We start from the raw sequence: 18034 nt of genomic DNA, 5'->3' as shown, positions 1-18034 counted from the left end.
GTGTGTATGTGTGTGTGTTTGTGTACATATATATGTACATGTCTGCCTTTGGAGACAGGTCAAGAAGAAGTTGCTGTGGCTGAGGTCGAAGAGGTTGCTGCCTGTTTCTCCTTTAGGATTTTGATGGTTTCCTGTCTCACATTTAGGTCTTTTATCCCTTTTGAATTTATTTTTATGTATGGTATAAGACAGTGGTCCAGTTTCATTCTTCTGCATGTTGCTGTCCAGTTCTCCCAGCACCATTTGCTAAAGAGACCCTTTTTTTCCGTTGGATACTCTTTCTTGCTTTGTTGAAGATTATTTGGCAGTATTTTTGTGGGTCCATTTTTGGGTTCTCTATTCAATTCCATTGGTCTATGTGTCTGTTTTTGTGCCAATACCATACTGTCTTCGTGATTACAGCCTTGTAATACAGGCTAAAGTCTGGGATGGTATGCCTCCAGCTTTGGTTTTCTTTTTCAAGATAACTTTGGCTATTTGGAGTCTTTTGTGGTTCCATACAAATTTCAGGATTGTCCTAGCCCTATGAAGAATGTTGGTGCTAGTTTGATTGGGATTTCATTGAATGTGTAGACTGCTTTGGGTGTATTGACATTTTAACAATATTTGTTCTTCCAGTCCATGAATATGGGATGTGTTTCCATTTCTTTGTGTCTTCTTCAAATTTCTTTCATAAGCTTTCTATAGTTTTCAGTGTCTAGATTTTTCACCTCTTTGGTTAGATTTATTCCTAGGTATTTTATGGTTCTTGGTACAGTTGTAAATGGGATCGATTCCTTGATATCTCTTTCTGTTGTTTCATTATTGGTGTATAGGAACACAACCGATTTTTGTACATTGATTTTATATCCTGCGACTTTGCTGAATTCATGTGTCAATTCTAGCAGGTTTTTGGTGGAGTCTGTCAGGTTTTCCATGTAGAGTATCATGTCATCTGCAAAGAGTAAGGGTTTGACTTCTTTGCCAGTTTGGGTGTCTTTTATTTCATTTTGTTGTCTGATTGCTGAGGCTAGGGCTTCCAACACTATGCCAAACAACAGTGGTGAGAGGGGACGTCTCTGTTGTGTTCCTGATCTCAGGTGGAAAGCTCTCAGTTTTTCCCCATTAAGGATGATATTAACTGTGATCCTTTCACGGGTGGCTTTTATGATGTTAAGGTATGTTCCTTCTATGCAGACTTTCTTGAGGGTTTTTATTAAGAAATATACTGTATTTTGTCAAATGCTTTTTCTGCATCTATTGACAGGAGCATATAGTTCTTCTCCTTTCTTCAATTAATGCAGTGTATCACATTGATTGATTGTGAATATTAAACCAGCTCGGTAGCCCAGGAATGATCATGGTGAATAATTCTTTTAATATACTGTTGAATTCGATTTGCTAGTATCTTGTTGAGAATTTTTGCATCCATGTTCATCAGGGATATTGGCCTGTAATTCTTTTTAGTGGGGCTTTTGTCTGGTTTGGGAATCAAGGTAATGCTGGCTTCATAGAATGATTCTGGAAGCTTTTCTTCTGTTTCTACTTTTTGGAACAGCTTGAGAAGAATAGGTATTAACTTTGCTTTAAATGTCTGGTAGAATTCCCCTAGGAAGCCATCTAGCCCAGGACTCCTATTTGTTGGGAGATTTTTGATAACTGATTCAGTTTCTTCTCTGGTTATGGATTTGTTCAAATTTTCTGTTTCTTCTCTTTCAAATTTTGGTAGTGTGTGATGTCTCTAGGAATTTGTCCATTTCTTCTAGGTTGTCCATTTTGTTGGCATATAATTTTTCATAGTATTCTCTAATAATTGTTTGTATTTCCATGGTATTGGTTGTGATCTCTTCTTTTTTCATTTGTGATTTTATCAATTGGGTCCTCTCTCTTTCCTTTTTGAGAAGTCTGGCTAGGGGTTTATCAATTTGTTTATTCTTTCAAAAAACCAGCTCTTACATTCATTGATCTGTCCTACTGTTTGTTTTGGATTCTATATTGTTTAATTCTGCTGTAATCTTTATTTTTTCTCTTCTTCTACTGGCTTTGGGCTTTCTTTGCTACTGCCTTTATAATTCTTTTAGGTGTGAGGTTAAGTTGTGTATTTGGGACCTTTCTTGCTTCTTGTGATAGGCCTGAATTGCAATGTATTTTCCTCTTAGGACTGCTTTTGCTGTATCCCAAAGGGTTTGGACTGTCGTGGTTTCATTTTCATTTGCTTCCGTATATTTTTTAAATTTTTTTAAATTTCCTGGTTGACCCATTCATTCTTTAGCAGGATGTTCTTTAACCTCCATGTATTTGGGGGCTTTCCAAATGTTTTCTTGTGTTTGATTTCAAGTTTAATAGCGTTGTGATCTGAAAATATGCATGGTATGATCTCAATCCTTTTATATTTGTTGAGGGCTGTTTTGTGACCCAGTATATAATCTGCTTTGGAGAATGTTCCATGTGTACTCCAGAAGAATGTATATTTTGCTTTAGGATGAAAAGTTCTGAATATAGCTGTTAGGTCCATCTGGTCCAAAGTGTCATTCAGAACTGTTGTTTCCTTGTTGATTTTCTGACTGTGCTGGTGAGGAGGAGAGGCCATCTGGTTCACTCAGTGTCAGTCCTCCTCTAATAGATAAGCAGTTGCCAGGCACAGTGGGGTGGGGTTTGGTGTAAGTGGGTCCCACCTTCACTGGGGGCCGCTGTCCTGTTCTCTGAAGCCCTACCATGTTGGTGATGGGCAGAAAAAAGGCCACACCCCAATATCTCCTCCCCTGACCAGTGTCTCAAACCATGGTGTTCAAGCAGCCCTCACAGAGTAGCGGGTATGGTAGGCTTGTCCTGCCCCATAGTCTCCCGTGCATCCCAGGCACTTGGCTGGGATTCAAACCCCAATGCCTTAAAGTATCCTGCTCCAGGCGACCCAGTTCAGGGGTAGCTCCACTCTGCCCAGCTGACAACGGGCCTCTGGCTGGCACCTGCAAGGTCTTTTGTCCTTGAGGTGGGGGGCAATAAGCTCTCTTCCCATAGTACTCAGGGAAGGGACTGTTGTCTCTCAGTGTGCCCTGAGATGCCTACCATCTCCCTCCCCCCAAGTAGGCACACATGGCAGTGGCTCCATTCTGGAGAAAGTCACGCACTTTTGAAATCTCTGAGCTTTAGCTCTAAGGCTGTTTGCAAAATAGCAACTGGCACTCTCTGTATTTCTCGTTCCCCAGTTTGTGGTCCAGAGATGTTTTCCTCTTGTGCTAACTCAATAGTGCAATTTCACAGCTCCTCTGTCTTTCTCTCCCTTTTGTCTCTCCCTTCCAAAGGGAAGGTTCCCTCCCTTCCCTGCCTTGCAGTTTTATCTGCCCCACTTCACATACACACACCTTGATCCTGCCAAGCTGTCTCCATCTATCTGTGGAGATTTTTCTGTCACTCTGCAGACTAATTTCCTGGGTGTTCTAAGTCCCCAACTCAATATAGCGATGTTTGAGGGATGAGGGAAATCCCGGTCTCCCTGCTTCTCCACTGTCTTAACTCCTCCCTCTAGGCAGAATTTAAAGAAGATATAGTTCTCCCGATTGTCTTAACTCTGATAACAGAAGGATATAAACACCATGGCGATAAAAATAAAATTTTCATCACTCTAAAAAGGTCTCTAGCATGCTTTTCATTCAAATCAACCCTTGATACCCATTCCTAGCCCTGCATAAGCACTGATCTCCTTTCTATCACTATAGATTAGTCTTCTGCAATTTCATAGGAATGGAATCCTGTGATATATAGTTATTTGTGTTTGCTTATTTTTTAATTTTTCATGGTTATTTATTTATTTTGAGAGTGAGTGTGCAAGCAGGGAGGGACAGAGAGTGACAGGGACAGAGAATCCTAAGCAGGCTCTGCTCTGTCAGCACAGAGCCCAGTGTGGGGCTCCAACTCATGAATTGTGAGTTCATGACCTGAGCTGAAATGAAGAGTCAGATGCTTAACTGACTGAGCCACCCAGGTACTTCTGTGTTTGCTTCTTTTGCTCAAAATAATAGAGATTTGTCCATGCTCTTGCATATATCAGCAATTTTTTTCCCATTTAGTGCTGAATAATATTCCATTGTGTGGATATACTGTAGTTTATTATTCATTTACCTGTTAATGACCCTAAATATTCACGGTTTTTGATGCTATGGCATATGGTATTTTTATTTTAATTTTTATTCCTAGCATATAGAAATATAATCAATATTTTATACTACTACTTTTTGACATCTTGCTAAACTCATTTATTCTAGTGCCTTTTTAAAAAATTTCTGAGGATTCTTTATGAGTTGTTTACAAATAAAGATAGTATTCTACTTTCATTGCACTACTTAGAACTTCAGTACAATATTGAATAGCAGCCATGGTAATGGACATCCTTTTTTTGAATTTTAGTAGGTAAACATCGAGGCTTTAATCATTAAGTATGATGTTAGCCATAGGCTTTTTATAAATATTATTTATCATAGAAGAAGTTGTATTTGTGCTTCACTGAGTTTTTTTTTAATCATGAATGCATATTCTATCTTATCCAGTCCTTTTCTGCATTTATTGAGACAGTTATAAAGCTTTCCTTTTATTATCTGTTAATATGATTTGTTTATTTATTTTAATGATAGTACCACATTTTCTTGATGTCTATAGCTTTTTTATGTCTTTGAGCCAGGAAGTTTAAGTCCTCTTCTGCTCAATTTGATTCCACTCCCTGCAGCTTCTTCAGTGTGGGGCCTAGATTACTCCAGCAATTTTAGTCTTTGTTGCAGAAGTATTGTCCTTGCTCTTCCATCTTCAGCTGCTCTTTTCAAATTGGCCATTCAGCTTGTGAGCTATGTTGGGTTTCTCTTGTTTTCGTGTCTGCTGTTCTTAAACCGTTATTGTTGCTTCCTTCTGACTTCTGCACAGATGCTGATACTTTGCAGACTTTGCGGATGTTAGTAGTTTTCCTCCAAATGCACTATTTTTGGAGACACCTTTTCACCTAGTTTTGTTATAAATGTTGTCCATGAGATTGGGTTGTGCTATCTTTTTTTTTTTTTTAATTGTGATTAAAAACATAACATAAAATTTACCAACCAAAATATTTTTAAGTGTATGGTACGGTAGTGTTAACTACTATATGTATACTATAGCACATTATTTTGCAACATATCCCTATAACTTTTTCATCTTGCCAAACTGAATCTCTTTACCAACTGAACAACAACTCTCCTTATCACGCCTGCCCCCAGCCCCTGGCCACTACCTTTTACTTTCTGTTTCTAAGAGCTTGACTACTATACATACGGCATTATAAATGGTATCATGCAGTATTTGTGGTTTTGTAACTGACTTATATTACTTAGACTAATGTCCTCAAAGCTCATCCATGTTGTAGCATATGACAAGATTTCCTTCTTTTTTAAGGCTGAATAATATTCCATTGCATGTATATACCACATTTTCTGTATCCATTCATCTATTAATGGTTATTTTGGTTGCTTCCACCTCTTGGCAATTGTGAATAATGCTGCAGTGAACATGGATGTGCAAATATCTCTTTGAGATCCTGTATTCAATTCTTTTGAATGCATACCTGGGTGTAGGATTTCTGAATCATATGGTAGTTCTATTTTGTTTGTTTGTTTGTTTGTTTTTGTGGAACTTCCATAAGGGCTGTACAATTTTACGTTCTAGCCAACAATGCCCAAGGGTTCCATTTTCTCTGCATCCTCACTAACGCTTTTTATGTTCTGGAATTTTGATAGTGGCCGTCCTAATTTGTGTGAAGTGATATCTCATTGTGGTTTGGTTTTGCATTTTTCCAATGATTAGTGATGTTGAGCATCTTTTTGTATGGTGTTGGCCATTTGTATCTCTTTTTTGCAGAAATGTCTTTTTTTTATTGGGTTATTTGGTTTTTGTTATTGTTGTTAAGCTGTAAGAATTCTTTATCTATTTCAGACATTAACCCTTTAACGTGTGCAGATATTTTCTCCCATTCTGCAGGATGCATTTCCTTGTGTTGATTGCTTCCCTTGTTGCACAGGAGTTTTTAGTTTTGATGACTGTTTTTGCTTTTGTTGTCTGTGCTTTTGATGTCATATCTGAGATATCATTGCCAAATTCAATGTCATGAAGCTTTTCCTCTATGCTTTCTTCTTAGGAGTTTTATAGTTTCAGGTCGTAAAGTAGGTCTTTAATCCATTTTGAGTTAAGTTTTGTATATAGCATAAAATAAGGGTCCATCTTCATTCTATCACAGGTGGATATTTCAGTTTTCCCAGTAGCATTTGCTGAAGAGCCTATTCTTTCCACCTTAGCAGCTTTGTTAAAGATCTTTAAAAAAAATTTTTTTTTAACGTTTATCTTTATTTTTGAGACAGAGACAGAGCATGAGCGGGGAAGAGGCAGAGAGAGAGGGAGACACAGACTCTGAAGCAGGCTACAGGCTCTGAGCTGTCAGCACAGAGCCTGACGCGGGTGTCGAACTCATCAACAGCGAGATCATGGCCTGAGTTGAAGTTGGACGCCCAACCGACTGAGCCAGCCAGGCGCCCCAGAGATCATTTGATTTATACATGAGGGCTCTCTATTCTGTTTCATTGGTCTTTATATCTGTTTTCATGCCAGTTCAGTTGTACTATTTTTATGCTGCCTGTTATAATTAATTAATCATTGAGGAATAATTGATATATAACATTATATTAGTTTTAGATGTACAACATAATGATTCAATATTTATATTCATTATTTTTTGAAGAGAATCTTTTTTTTAAGTTTATTTATTTATTTTGAGAGAGACAGAGACAGTGTGAGTTGGGGAGGGACAGAGAGGGAGGGAAACAGAGAATCCCAATGCACACTGACAGTGCAGAGCCTGACGCAGAGCTCAAACTCACGAAACTGTGAGATTATGACGTGAGCCAAAACCAAGAGTCAGATGCTTAATCGACTGAGCCACCCGGATGCCCCAGTATTTACATTCATTGTGACATGATCACCACAATAAGTCTATTTCTTGTGAGAATTTTTAAGATTAACTGTCTAAGCAACTTTCAAATATTTAATATAGTATTATTAACTGTAGTCACCATGCTGTACATTACATCTTCATGACTTATTTATTTTATAACTGGAAGTTTGTATTTTTTGACCCCCTTTACCCATTCCTCCCTTTCACCCCCCAGCCTCTGGCAAATAATCCAATCTGTGTATCTATGAGCTTGGTTTATTTTTTAAAATTCTAAACATAATTAAGGTCACATGGTACTTGTTTTTCTCTGACTTATTTTACTTATAATACCCTCAAGGTCTATCCATCTTATTGCAAATGGCAAGATTTCTTTATTTTTATGGCTGAGTAATATTCCATCACACACACACACACACACACACACACACACACCATTTTCTTTATCCATTTATCTGCTGGTGGACACTCAGGTTGTTTCCATATCTTGTCCATTGTAAATAATGTTGCAGTGAACTTGGGGGTGCATATATCTTTTTGAGTTAGTGTTTTTATGTTTTTCAGATAAATGCCCTGAAATGGGATTGCTGGGTCATAGGGTAGTTCTATTTTTAATTTTTTGGGGAAACTCCATACTGTTTTCTATAGTGGCTGCACCAGTTTACATTTCCACCAACAGTACACAACATTTCTCTTTTCTCTGTATCCTTGCCGTTTCTTGTTATTTTTGTCTTTTTGATGATAGCCATTCTGACAAGTGTGATGTGATTCTTGTTATAGTTTTGGTTTGCATTTTCCTGATGATTAGTGATGTTGAGCACCTTTTCATGTACCTGTTGGCCATCTGTATGTCTTTGCAAAAATGTCTGTTCCAATCCTCTGCCCATTTTTAAATCAGATTGTTTTATTTTCTTTTGAGTTGCATGATTTTTTATATATTTTAGATATTAACCCCTCACCAAACATATGATTTGGAAATATTTTCTCCCTTTTTCATTTTCTTGATGGTTTCCTTTGCTGTGCAGAAGCTTTTTAGCTTGATGTAGTCCCAGTTGTTTATTTTTGTTGCCTTTGATTTTGGTGTCAAATCTAAAACAAGTCATTACCAAGACTGATGTCAAGGAGCTTTCTGTCTGTATTTTCTTCCAGCGGTTTTATGTTTTTTAGGTAATATGTTTAAAGCTTCAATCCATTTTGAGTGGATTTTTACGTATAGTGTAAGATGTGGCCCAGTTTCGTTGTTTTTGCATGTAGCTGTCCAATTTTCCCAGCATGATTTATTGAAGAGAGTGCCCTTTTCCCTTGGTATATTCTTGGCTCCTTTGTTGGAAATTAATTGACCACGTATGCATAGGTTTATTTTGGGGTTCTTTATTCTGTTCTGTTTCATTGATCTGTATGTCTGTTTTTATGCCAATACCATTTTGTTTTGATTACTATAGCTTTGTAATATAGTTTGAAATCAGGGAGTGTGATGCCTCCAGCTTTGTTCTTTATAATGATTACTTTGCCTATTTGAGGTCTTTTGTGGTTTCATACAAATTTTAGGATTGTTCTATTTCTGTGGAAAATGCCATTGGAATTTTGATAGGGATTGCATTGAATCTGTGGATTACTTTGGGTAGTATGCACATTACAACAGTATTAATTCTTCCAATTAGTATGGACTGTATTTCTATTTATTTGTGTCTTCTTTAACTTCTTTCATCAATGTCTTGTACTTTTCAGTATACAGGTCTTTTATCCCCCTGATTAAATTTATCCTTAGATGTTTTATTCTTTTTGATGTAATTATAAATGGCATTATTTCCCTCATTTCTCTTTCCAGTGTTTTTTTTTAATTAGTGTATAGAAATGCAGTTTATTTTTATGTATTATTTTTGCATCCTGTAACTTTACTGAATTTGATTAGTTCTTTATTTTGAGAGAAAGAGAGAGCGAGCATGTGTGCAGGAGTGAGTGGGGAAGGGGCAGAGGGAAAGGGAGAGAATCTTAAGCAGGCTTCATGCCCAGCACTGATCCTGGCGCGGGGATCAATCTTACGACAGTGAGTTCATGACCTGAGCCAAAAATCAAGAGTTGGAAGCATAACCTACTGAGCCATTCAAGTGTCCCTGAATTTGTTGATTAGTTCTAACATTTTTTGGTGGACTCTTTAGAATTTTCTATATATAACATCATGTCATTTGCAAATAGTAAGTTTTACTTCTTCTTTACCAATTTTGATGCTCACTCTTTTTTTTTTTTTTTTTTTTGCCTAATTTCTCTGGCTAGGACTTCCAATACTATGTTGAGTGAAAGTGGCAAGAGTGGGCATCTTTGTCTTGTTTGTGATCTTGGAAGAAAGCTTTCAGCTTTTCACTGTTGAGTATGCTGTTAGCTGTGGGATTGTCATATATGGCCTTTATTATGTTGAGGTACATTCCCTCTATACCCACGTTGTTGATTTTTATCAACATTTTTATCATAAATGGTTGTTGAAAGGACCTTATTCAATGTGTACTATAAAGTTTGTACCCTTTTACCAATATCTCCCTATTTTCCCCTACCCCCCAGTATAATGCTAAGTGAAAAAGCCAGACAGAGAAAGACAAATACCCTTCATTATTAGTAGATATAAAGAAACTTTTGTCTTTGAATGTAAATAATAATAAATTTACTTTGCAATGTATTAGCCAGTCAGAGAGTCCATACTTAAATTACCATAGTTTTTCATGAATATCTTTGCAGTATTAAGTGGACTAATTATAAAGTTTGCTAGGTGTATAAATCATCAAAAAAAAAAGTTATTGTGAGAAGTCTTTATGCATGCATCCTGCACTTTTAGACAATTTTGAATTGCTTTTTAAGCCATGAAGGAATGTCCACTTTTAAGATTGTTCTTTTGGATACTCCCTTACTTATTTTTTAAATTTGGATTCTTGAAAGCTTGTATTTCTCATCTTTAGACTTGAGCTGCTAGTATATCAAAAAAGAAGTAAGAAATATCTCTGTTCCAAAATTTGGAATTTTTCAGGTTGGAACTTTTTAGTCTGTCTCTGATTTCATTAGACTCATGACCTGATTTCTAAACAATACCATTTTCTTTCCTAATCTTTACTCAAATGTCATTATACTGTGCCTATGTCTGCCCTTTTATTTGCATTTCAGAAACCTCAAGTCCTAAATATTCTCACAGCAAGTTTTATCCTTTTCTCCTTAGCACCTAACACAAGGCCTGGCATAGTGTTATTGTTGAATAAATGAATTTCTGTAATAGTCTACTTGCCAGCTTTTCTGGATTTGGCCTCTCACCATTCTGTGTGGTTTTCCAGACCAGAAAAATTGGTAGCTTGTCCACAGGTATTATCACTACTTTCTGTGCAAATTACTCTGTTGTTTTTTTTTTAAATAGGTGTCATTCTTAGAAGATTCTTCCTTTATGTTGACTCAAAGATAAGTCCTTTGAATTATATCTTTGGCTCTATTCTATTCTATTCCATTCTATTCTATTCTATTTTCTTTCATGTAATAGCTCTTCAGATATTTGGAGCACAATATTCTCATATGTGCACCTACTTTTCTTTTTAAGTTTTCTTACTAACTCCTTTAATGTAATTGTTTCTAGACCTTTTACCAGTTTGAAAGAAGTTGATCTATCATGGTGTTTCTTACAGTGTATTCTAGTTTGGATTCTTTGTGACAAGTAATGCAGGTGTATTCTAGCCTAAGAGGGAAGGAGATTGTAAAAATACCTCAGAAGTTTGGTGACAGTCATTACAGTGCTGCCATAATTTACTACAGGTAGAACTTAGCTGTACAGCCTTTCTCTGTGGCATCTCTGCTTCTTTCTACATTTGTGTATACTCAATTTGTTTCTTCTACTGGCAAGTCTGACTAGAGTTTCTGTTTTTCTGTAACTTTAGTCTTTTTTTAATTTATTTAAAAATTTTTTAAATTTTTCTCTTGAGAAAGAGAGAGAGAGAAAGAGACACAGAGTACGAGCGGGGGGAGGGGCAGAGAAAGAGAGGGAGACACAGAATCCAAAGCAGGCTGCAGGCTGTGGAGCTCAAACTCACAAGCTGTGAGATCATGATCTGAGCCGAAGTCGGATGCTTAAGTGACTAAGCCATCCAGGGGCCCCTGTAACTTTAGTTTTACACATGACCCCTGTGGTTTCCTGACCTTTCTCTAGATCATAGTAAGTCTTGGTACTTTTTTTTTTTTGACTGCTTTAGTCTCTCATTTTTTTCTATTCAAAATTCCCTAGCAGAAGAATTTGATTTGTCTGGTATACTTTTTATGGCCAGGTTATTCTGGTCATAAGTTGCTTGCCAGTTTATAGATGCCCTTGCCCACTTACTAGTCCTATTCATTTATTCAACAAGTATTTTATTAATTCTCTAACAGATACCAGGAATTATCCTAAGTACTTAGGATACATCGGTAAACAGAGCAAGCCAAAAACCATTGTTTTCATTTTAGAGAGATGATACAGACAAGTAACAGTAGGTAAAAACAAATAAAGAATTTAGTAATTTTCTGGCTGGTGAGAGGAGTGGCAGGATTGTATGCTCTTGAATGTGACTGCTGCCCTTCCTTGAACAGTGAGTGATTCCATTTTTTATAGAAAAGGATGTGAGCAGATGGATATCATAAAACAAGTGTAGTGTAGATAATCTCTGATCAGTTTTGATAAACATATCACAGGAAATGATTTAGTGAATTATATATTAGAGTAGCATCTCTCAAAGTTCAAAGCCTGTATTAAACCAAGTAATATATACTTTGTACATCTATAAGCACACACAGAAGGCACTCAACTAATTTTTGTCAATTGTTACAACGAATATCAAACATCCTGTTTTGTCTAGAGCAGTGTATTACATTTTTCCACTTAATTGATCCCTACTGAAACAATAGTTTGGCAGATTTGGTTCTTCCTTATAGCTACTGGCAATGTCACACCTAGAGTATTCTAGTTAGCAATCCCAGAGAATACTGGTGGGCCCCTCTGGAGTCATGGCCAAAGCTAGGAGAGTCGCTTTGTTAGGGGGGTGATGGATGGTTGGATTATCCTGGGTCATTTGCAAATCCTGTGGCTGAGCTGGGTAGCCTGAAAGCTCTACCAGGACCCAGGGGAAAGTGGGTTACCAAATATAAGGAGGAGAAAAGTATTCCTGACCACACCAGTATTTCCTCACACTTCCTAAATTTGTTTTGGGCAGTTTGTGTAGCATATATACTTTTTTCAAAGAAACACATTTCCAAATGTGCTGGTGTCCCCTTTTTAATATAGTAACTACATTTATCATCATCATCATCATAATTCTTCTTCTTCTTCTTCTTCTTCTTCTTCTTCTTCTTCTTCTTCTTCTTCTTCTGAGAGAGAGCAAGAGAGAGAGAGGTTATGCATGTGAGCAGGGGAAGGGCAGAGGGAGAGAGAATCCTAAGCAGGCTCCACACCTAGCGTGAACCTGATGTGGGGCTCGATCTCACGACTGTGGGGTCATGACCTGAGCTGAAATAAAGAATTGGACACTTACCTGGCTGAGCCATCCAGGTGCCCCTAGTCATCATAATTCTTAATTTTATGATAGAGTAGGAGAGTAGGGACTGGGAAGAAAACTTGAAGGCACTGATTAATAACTTCCCCCTCCTTTGCCAGTTTAGCAGTGGACAATGCAGTGGACAGTCACAATTTTGTCTGCCATTTAATACGTGGTGCAAATAAGAGCTGCTTCCACAACGACTCTGATTGATACGGCATACTTCACTTCTGGATATAAGGATCAATCCACAGTGGACATCTACTCTAGAACACTCTTCCCTCACTATGGCTTATTCCTCAGTGTAAAATGCCATCTTCTCAGCATTCTTAAATATAATTAGTATTGCCTAAAAGAATAAGTGTCAGATAAAATACATAAATTAGAAAAGGAGTCTAAATATTCAGACTAAATGCTTAAAAATCAAGAAGCAAGATTCAGAAAATGTTTATTTACTTTTGGTATGGTACTTTCATAAGTTCCTCAAAAGCTGGTCGTTGCAGCAATTTATATATGTGATATTTGGAAACCAAATTATCGTAGCTCTTTCCACATTTTATTTATAGTGAAATCTTATTTTACCATTTTCTTTTAAAATTTTTTAAAATGTTTATTCATTTTTGAGAGAGAGAGCGTGTGCATGCACATGCACGGGGGAGGGGCAGAGAGAAAGAAAGAGTGAGAGAGAGAGAGAGAGAGAGGGACACACAGAATCCGAAGCAGGCTCCAAGCTCTGAGCTGTCAGCACAGAGCCCAGTCCACAAACCTTGAGATCATGACCTGAGCCGAAGTCAGACGCTTAACCGACTGAGCCACCCAGGGGCCCCTATTTTACCATTTTTATTGTCATTTTCTAACCTAATTTCCAGTTCAAATAACATTACCATATAACTGAAAGTCATTGCACTCACAAGTCGTATTTCTGTGTGCATTTAGAAATGTTATATCAGTATTTCAAACTGAGCTTTCATGTTATATCATGCATATAATTTTAAAATCAGTAAATAGGGGCCCCTGGGTGGCTCAGTTGGTTGCGCATCTGACTTGGGATCAGGTCACGATCTTTCGGCCTGTGAGTTTGAGCCCCCGCATCGGGCTCTGTGCTGACAGCTCAGAGCCTGGAGCCTGCTTCGCATTCTGTGTCTCCCTCTCTCTCTCTGCCCCTCCCCCACTCACTCTCTGTCTCTTTCCCTCAAAAATAAACATTAAAAAAAAATAAAATCAGTAAATAATGTTGCTTTTGGAGAACTTTTGAAAGTTATGCTGCTGCCAAAGAAGAACTTTTTATTTGTTTATTTTTTATTAAAAATTTTTTTTAATGTTTATTTTTGAGAGACAGAGAGATGAAGCATGAGTGGGGGAGGGGCAGAGAGAGAGGGAGACACAGAATCCGAAGCAGGCTCCGGGCTCTAAGCTGTCAGCACAGAGCCTGATGTGGGGCTTGAATTCATAAGCCATGAGATCATGACCTGAGCTGAAGTTGGATGCTTAACTGACTGAGCCACCCAGGTATCCCCAAAGAAGAACTTTTAATCTCTCAAATTGGCAGTAATTAAAACAAATTTTTAAAATAACAATTGTTGCTAAGAATGTAGTGAAAATGCCAGTCTTATTCCTAAAGAATTTACAGAATGGAGGCACCTGAGAGGCTTAGTTGGTTGGGCATCCAACTCTTGATTTCGGCTCAGGTCGTGATCCCAGGGTTGTGGGACTGAGCCCTGTGTTGGGCTCTGTGCTGAGTGTAGAGCCTGCTTAAGATTCTCTCTCTCTCTGCCTGTGCCCCTTTCCCCTATTTGTGCTCTCTCACTCTCTCTTAAATAAAAAAAATAAAATTAAGTTAAAAAGAAAAGAATTTACTGAGTGTAAAAAGACTGTTGAATATCTTTCTGGTGGGCCCTATGGCTTTGTGTTAGTTTGAAAATTTTTCATTCTCTTTGACCCAGTAGTTGTATATCTAAGAATTTTTCTGGGGAAAAGGGAGATGAAGGTAAAGTTTTATATAGAAAACTGCTTTTTATAGCATTATTTATAATAACAGGGAAGTAGAAAATATGTTTAACATCAAAGGCTCATTGTAAAATATCAAGTAATAAATGAATAGATAAAGCTAGGTTTTAGTAAGATCCCAATTCTGTAGAAAAATATACACATGTCTAAAATAATCTGAGATAAAATAGTCTAAAATATTAACAGTAATTGTTTCCACCTGTGGGATTATGGGTACTTTCTCTATATTTTTATGTATTTAAAAATTTTTCTGCAGTTACCATTTTTTATTTCTATAATTAGTAAAAATTAGAATGATAAAATATTTCTTGAGCCTAATGTACATTAGCTATCACTCTCAGAACTGAATAAACAGTGTATGGACACCTTGTTAAATATGATTAGATATGTAACATGCATTTATTTCTCTTTGAAAAGACAGGGAGATATGAGCTTAAAACAGTTGTCAATATTGACAAATTTATTAAAATAAACATTTAGCTCAGTATGAACTGAGTGCCAGGCATTCAATGTACTCTGTGCTTGGGGATACAAAGATGGTGCTGAAAGAAAGAAAAAGCTTGCTCTCCTTTCTTCTAGAAAGTTTTCCATAGTGGTCTCTGCTACAGTGAGTTAGGTTCCCTTCTGCCCTCGTACTTACCACACTATACTCATTATCAGTTTATTTGCCTGTTTCTCCTATTAATTATGAGTGTCTTGAGGATAGGGACCATGTCTTTTTCATATGTGTATCTCCAGGACTTAACAATTTGGTGAATTAGGTCTGCTTGCGATGTCAGAAGTGGTCATGTTTGAGGTGGATTTTGAAAAAATGAGTGCTTGTGATAAACCACTTTTAATTTAGTTTACCTTTCATGAAATCCTTCATTCCCCTATAATGATGGATATATGAGGAGTTACTGTACTGCAGCAGTTGTTTATTTAATTGAGAATGTTTTCATTTTGCCTTTTTCAAATGTGACCTCATTTTTAGAACACAGTACTAAGCTGTTCAGTTAAATGAATTTAACTTTTATTTATCTCTTAAAGATAAAAAATTTGGCCATGGAGCTATTGAACTCTCTGGGTGAGGGCCAAGGGGAAACTTGAGTTCACTGGGAGAGGGTGAGAGATGATAGTAGATAATTGTTTTAAAAAATAACAAATTGAATCAGGTATTAAAGGCTCCCTTAAGTTAGGTGTATAAATAATCAGAATGTTGCTTTTACTTCAAAGTGAACTGGGACAACATGTAAAATATGCAAGCACCTGAAGATCTTTAAAAAGTAGAGCAAAAAGCAACTTAGATCTAATGTGTACTTTCTATCCCTAAGTTACTCACAGATTATATCTCCAGTGTTGAATTATAAGTTGATCCATTATTTAGAATCATAGGATAATTGTGTAACAACAATGATCTTATAGGCGGGTGGTTTTCAACATAATTTTGCCTCATCCCCCCAAGACATTTGGCAATGTCTCGAGATGTTTTTGGTTGTAATGACTTGGTGGTGATGGTGGTGATAGTGATTTGAGACTAAGGATGCTGGTAAACTAAATATCCTACAGTACACAGAACAGGCCTTCCCTGCCCCCAACACACAACAAAGGATTATCCGGCCCAAAATGTCAATAGTGCTGATGTTGAGAAACCCTGCTTAGACATTTGCAAGTTCTCAGCCCACTCAAAAAATCTATATTTTACCTGTAATAGTGTTTATATTTATATATCCCATAACTGAAACTTAGTGCTAACAGTACCATTTCATTTGTTACTTAAGATTACTTGGTCTCCCTAGAGGAGTTTTTTTGTGTTTTTGTTTTTGTTTTTGTTTTAGAGATACTATTAAGATTGCTTTCCTTACTGGGAACAGGGATAGTTCTCCCATAATATAGTAGAGGCTCTACTAGATTCCAATATCTCTGTTTATTTTTCTTAGCTTTTCATATATGTCACTCTTTTGAGAATCTATAGGATAGGGATTGCTTGTTATTTCAGTATTATGTTTAGAAGGTAAATACTTTTATACCCTGTAAAACTTGAGAACATTTAATATATCGATTTATTCAACAAATATTCATTTAGAAATAAGGATTAATATAATGAGTATTAAGATTTTTTGGTACCATATAGCTAATTCACTTTGATTTTATTAATAGGGTCAGGAGCAGGTCTGGGGAAAATAATCCAAAGATTTCCACAGAAGGACTGGGATGATACTCCTTTTCCACAGGGAATTGAATTGGTAAGTTGGTGTTGCTTTATTGTACTTTTATGATACTTTTCTTTTTATGTTACATTTATGGTATATTTATGTTATAGTTACTGTTAAATAATTTGGTGATTTAACTGTAACATATTACTAGAAATAATCCCTTGCCCTCAAGTCCAGTAACTTTTGAATATATTGATTCTGAAATACCTGTTTTGCTCTTCTTTTCCCATGTAAGCTTCTCTCTAATATTAAAGATGAAATTAATGATCTTTATGTACATGGAAGCTGAGAAATTACTCTGCTTCTTTAGTCAAAATTTTAGCCTAGTAGCTTCAGTGATAGTGTGGCACTAAACAAATACTTATTATATTTTTGTCTGAAAAATTTCAGGTTATTGTTTTGGTGAAAACTAAACAAAAACAGAACTCCCCACACCCCCGCACCCCAAAGATTGGTTTAATGATCACCAGTCATGTTTAGTTTGCTCTTGAAATCACAAATCTGAATTCTTTTTACCTACACAGTCTGCAGATTGCTTTATAGTAGTGCAATTCAACATCTTTATTTTTGTCAGCTATTTTAAAGGGATTTAATAATTGAGCATAATTTTGATGGCCAGGACATTCTATCTGATGATGTATCTATGGTGGTAAATGAGGGACTAGAAAGATGACCACTAAAGTATTTGGCAATATGGCTATAAAGTTTTGTTGTCAGACATAGTGGAGTGTGGGTGTATGTGCAGGTGTGTGTATGTATATATCTATATTGTGTGATTGAATACATATACATACACACATATGAGAAGTGTTCTTTTTTTAAAAATGTTTTATTTATTTATTTTTATTTATTTTTGAGAGAGAGAGAGAGAGAGAGAGAACATGAGCAGGGGAGGAGCAGAAAGCAAGGGAGACACAGAATGTGAAGCAAGGCTCCGGGCGCTGAACTGTTAGCACAGAGCCCGACACAGGGCTCGAACCCACGTGTCATCAGATCATGTCGTGAGCCAAAGTTGGATGCTCAACTGACTGAGCCACCCAGGTGCCCCAAGAAGTATTCTTTAAAGTAGTTCTTGTTGAGAGAACATTTGGTATGATTTGATAGTGAAGAGTGAAGGCTCTGGAGGAGACTACCTAGGTTGAAATCCCCAGGTGTATGGTGTGACTTTAGACGAGTTACTTCATTTCTTTGAGCAGCAGCATCTTCATCTATAAAATGAGGATAATGCAATACTAATCTCCTAGGGTGTTGTAAAGATAAAATGGGAAAAATATACAAAATGCTGAGAACAATGGCTTCCATAAAGTAAGTGGAAGTAGCTTACTTAGTAAATGAAGTAGCTTATTGATAATGACGGTGATGATTGT

At 36.8% G+C, this 18034-nt stretch overlaps 1 protein-coding gene across 5 annotated transcripts in view; it reads left to right on the top strand.

The window, feature by feature from the left end:
* SBF2 (SET binding factor 2) overlaps positions 1–18034 on the top strand; it is a 473279-nt gene that overhangs the window by 82122 nt on the left and 373123 nt on the right. For all 5 annotated transcript variants that reach the window (XM_042959198.1, XM_042959197.1, XM_042959196.1 and 2 more), the window contains exon 2: positions 16612–16697. In XM_042959198.1, coding sequence (XP_042815132.1) covers positions 16612–16697 — 86 coding nt within the window. The remainder of the gene's footprint in view (positions 1–16611; positions 16698–18034) is intronic.

This window comes from Panthera tigris, chromosome D1 (genome assembly GCF_018350195.1).
Source record: "Panthera tigris isolate Pti1 chromosome D1, P.tigris_Pti1_mat1.1, whole genome shotgun sequence".
Classification (NCBI taxonomy): domain Eukaryota; kingdom Metazoa; phylum Chordata; class Mammalia; order Carnivora; family Felidae; genus Panthera; species Panthera tigris.
This window is presented reverse-complemented; position numbering and strand designations above follow the sequence as displayed.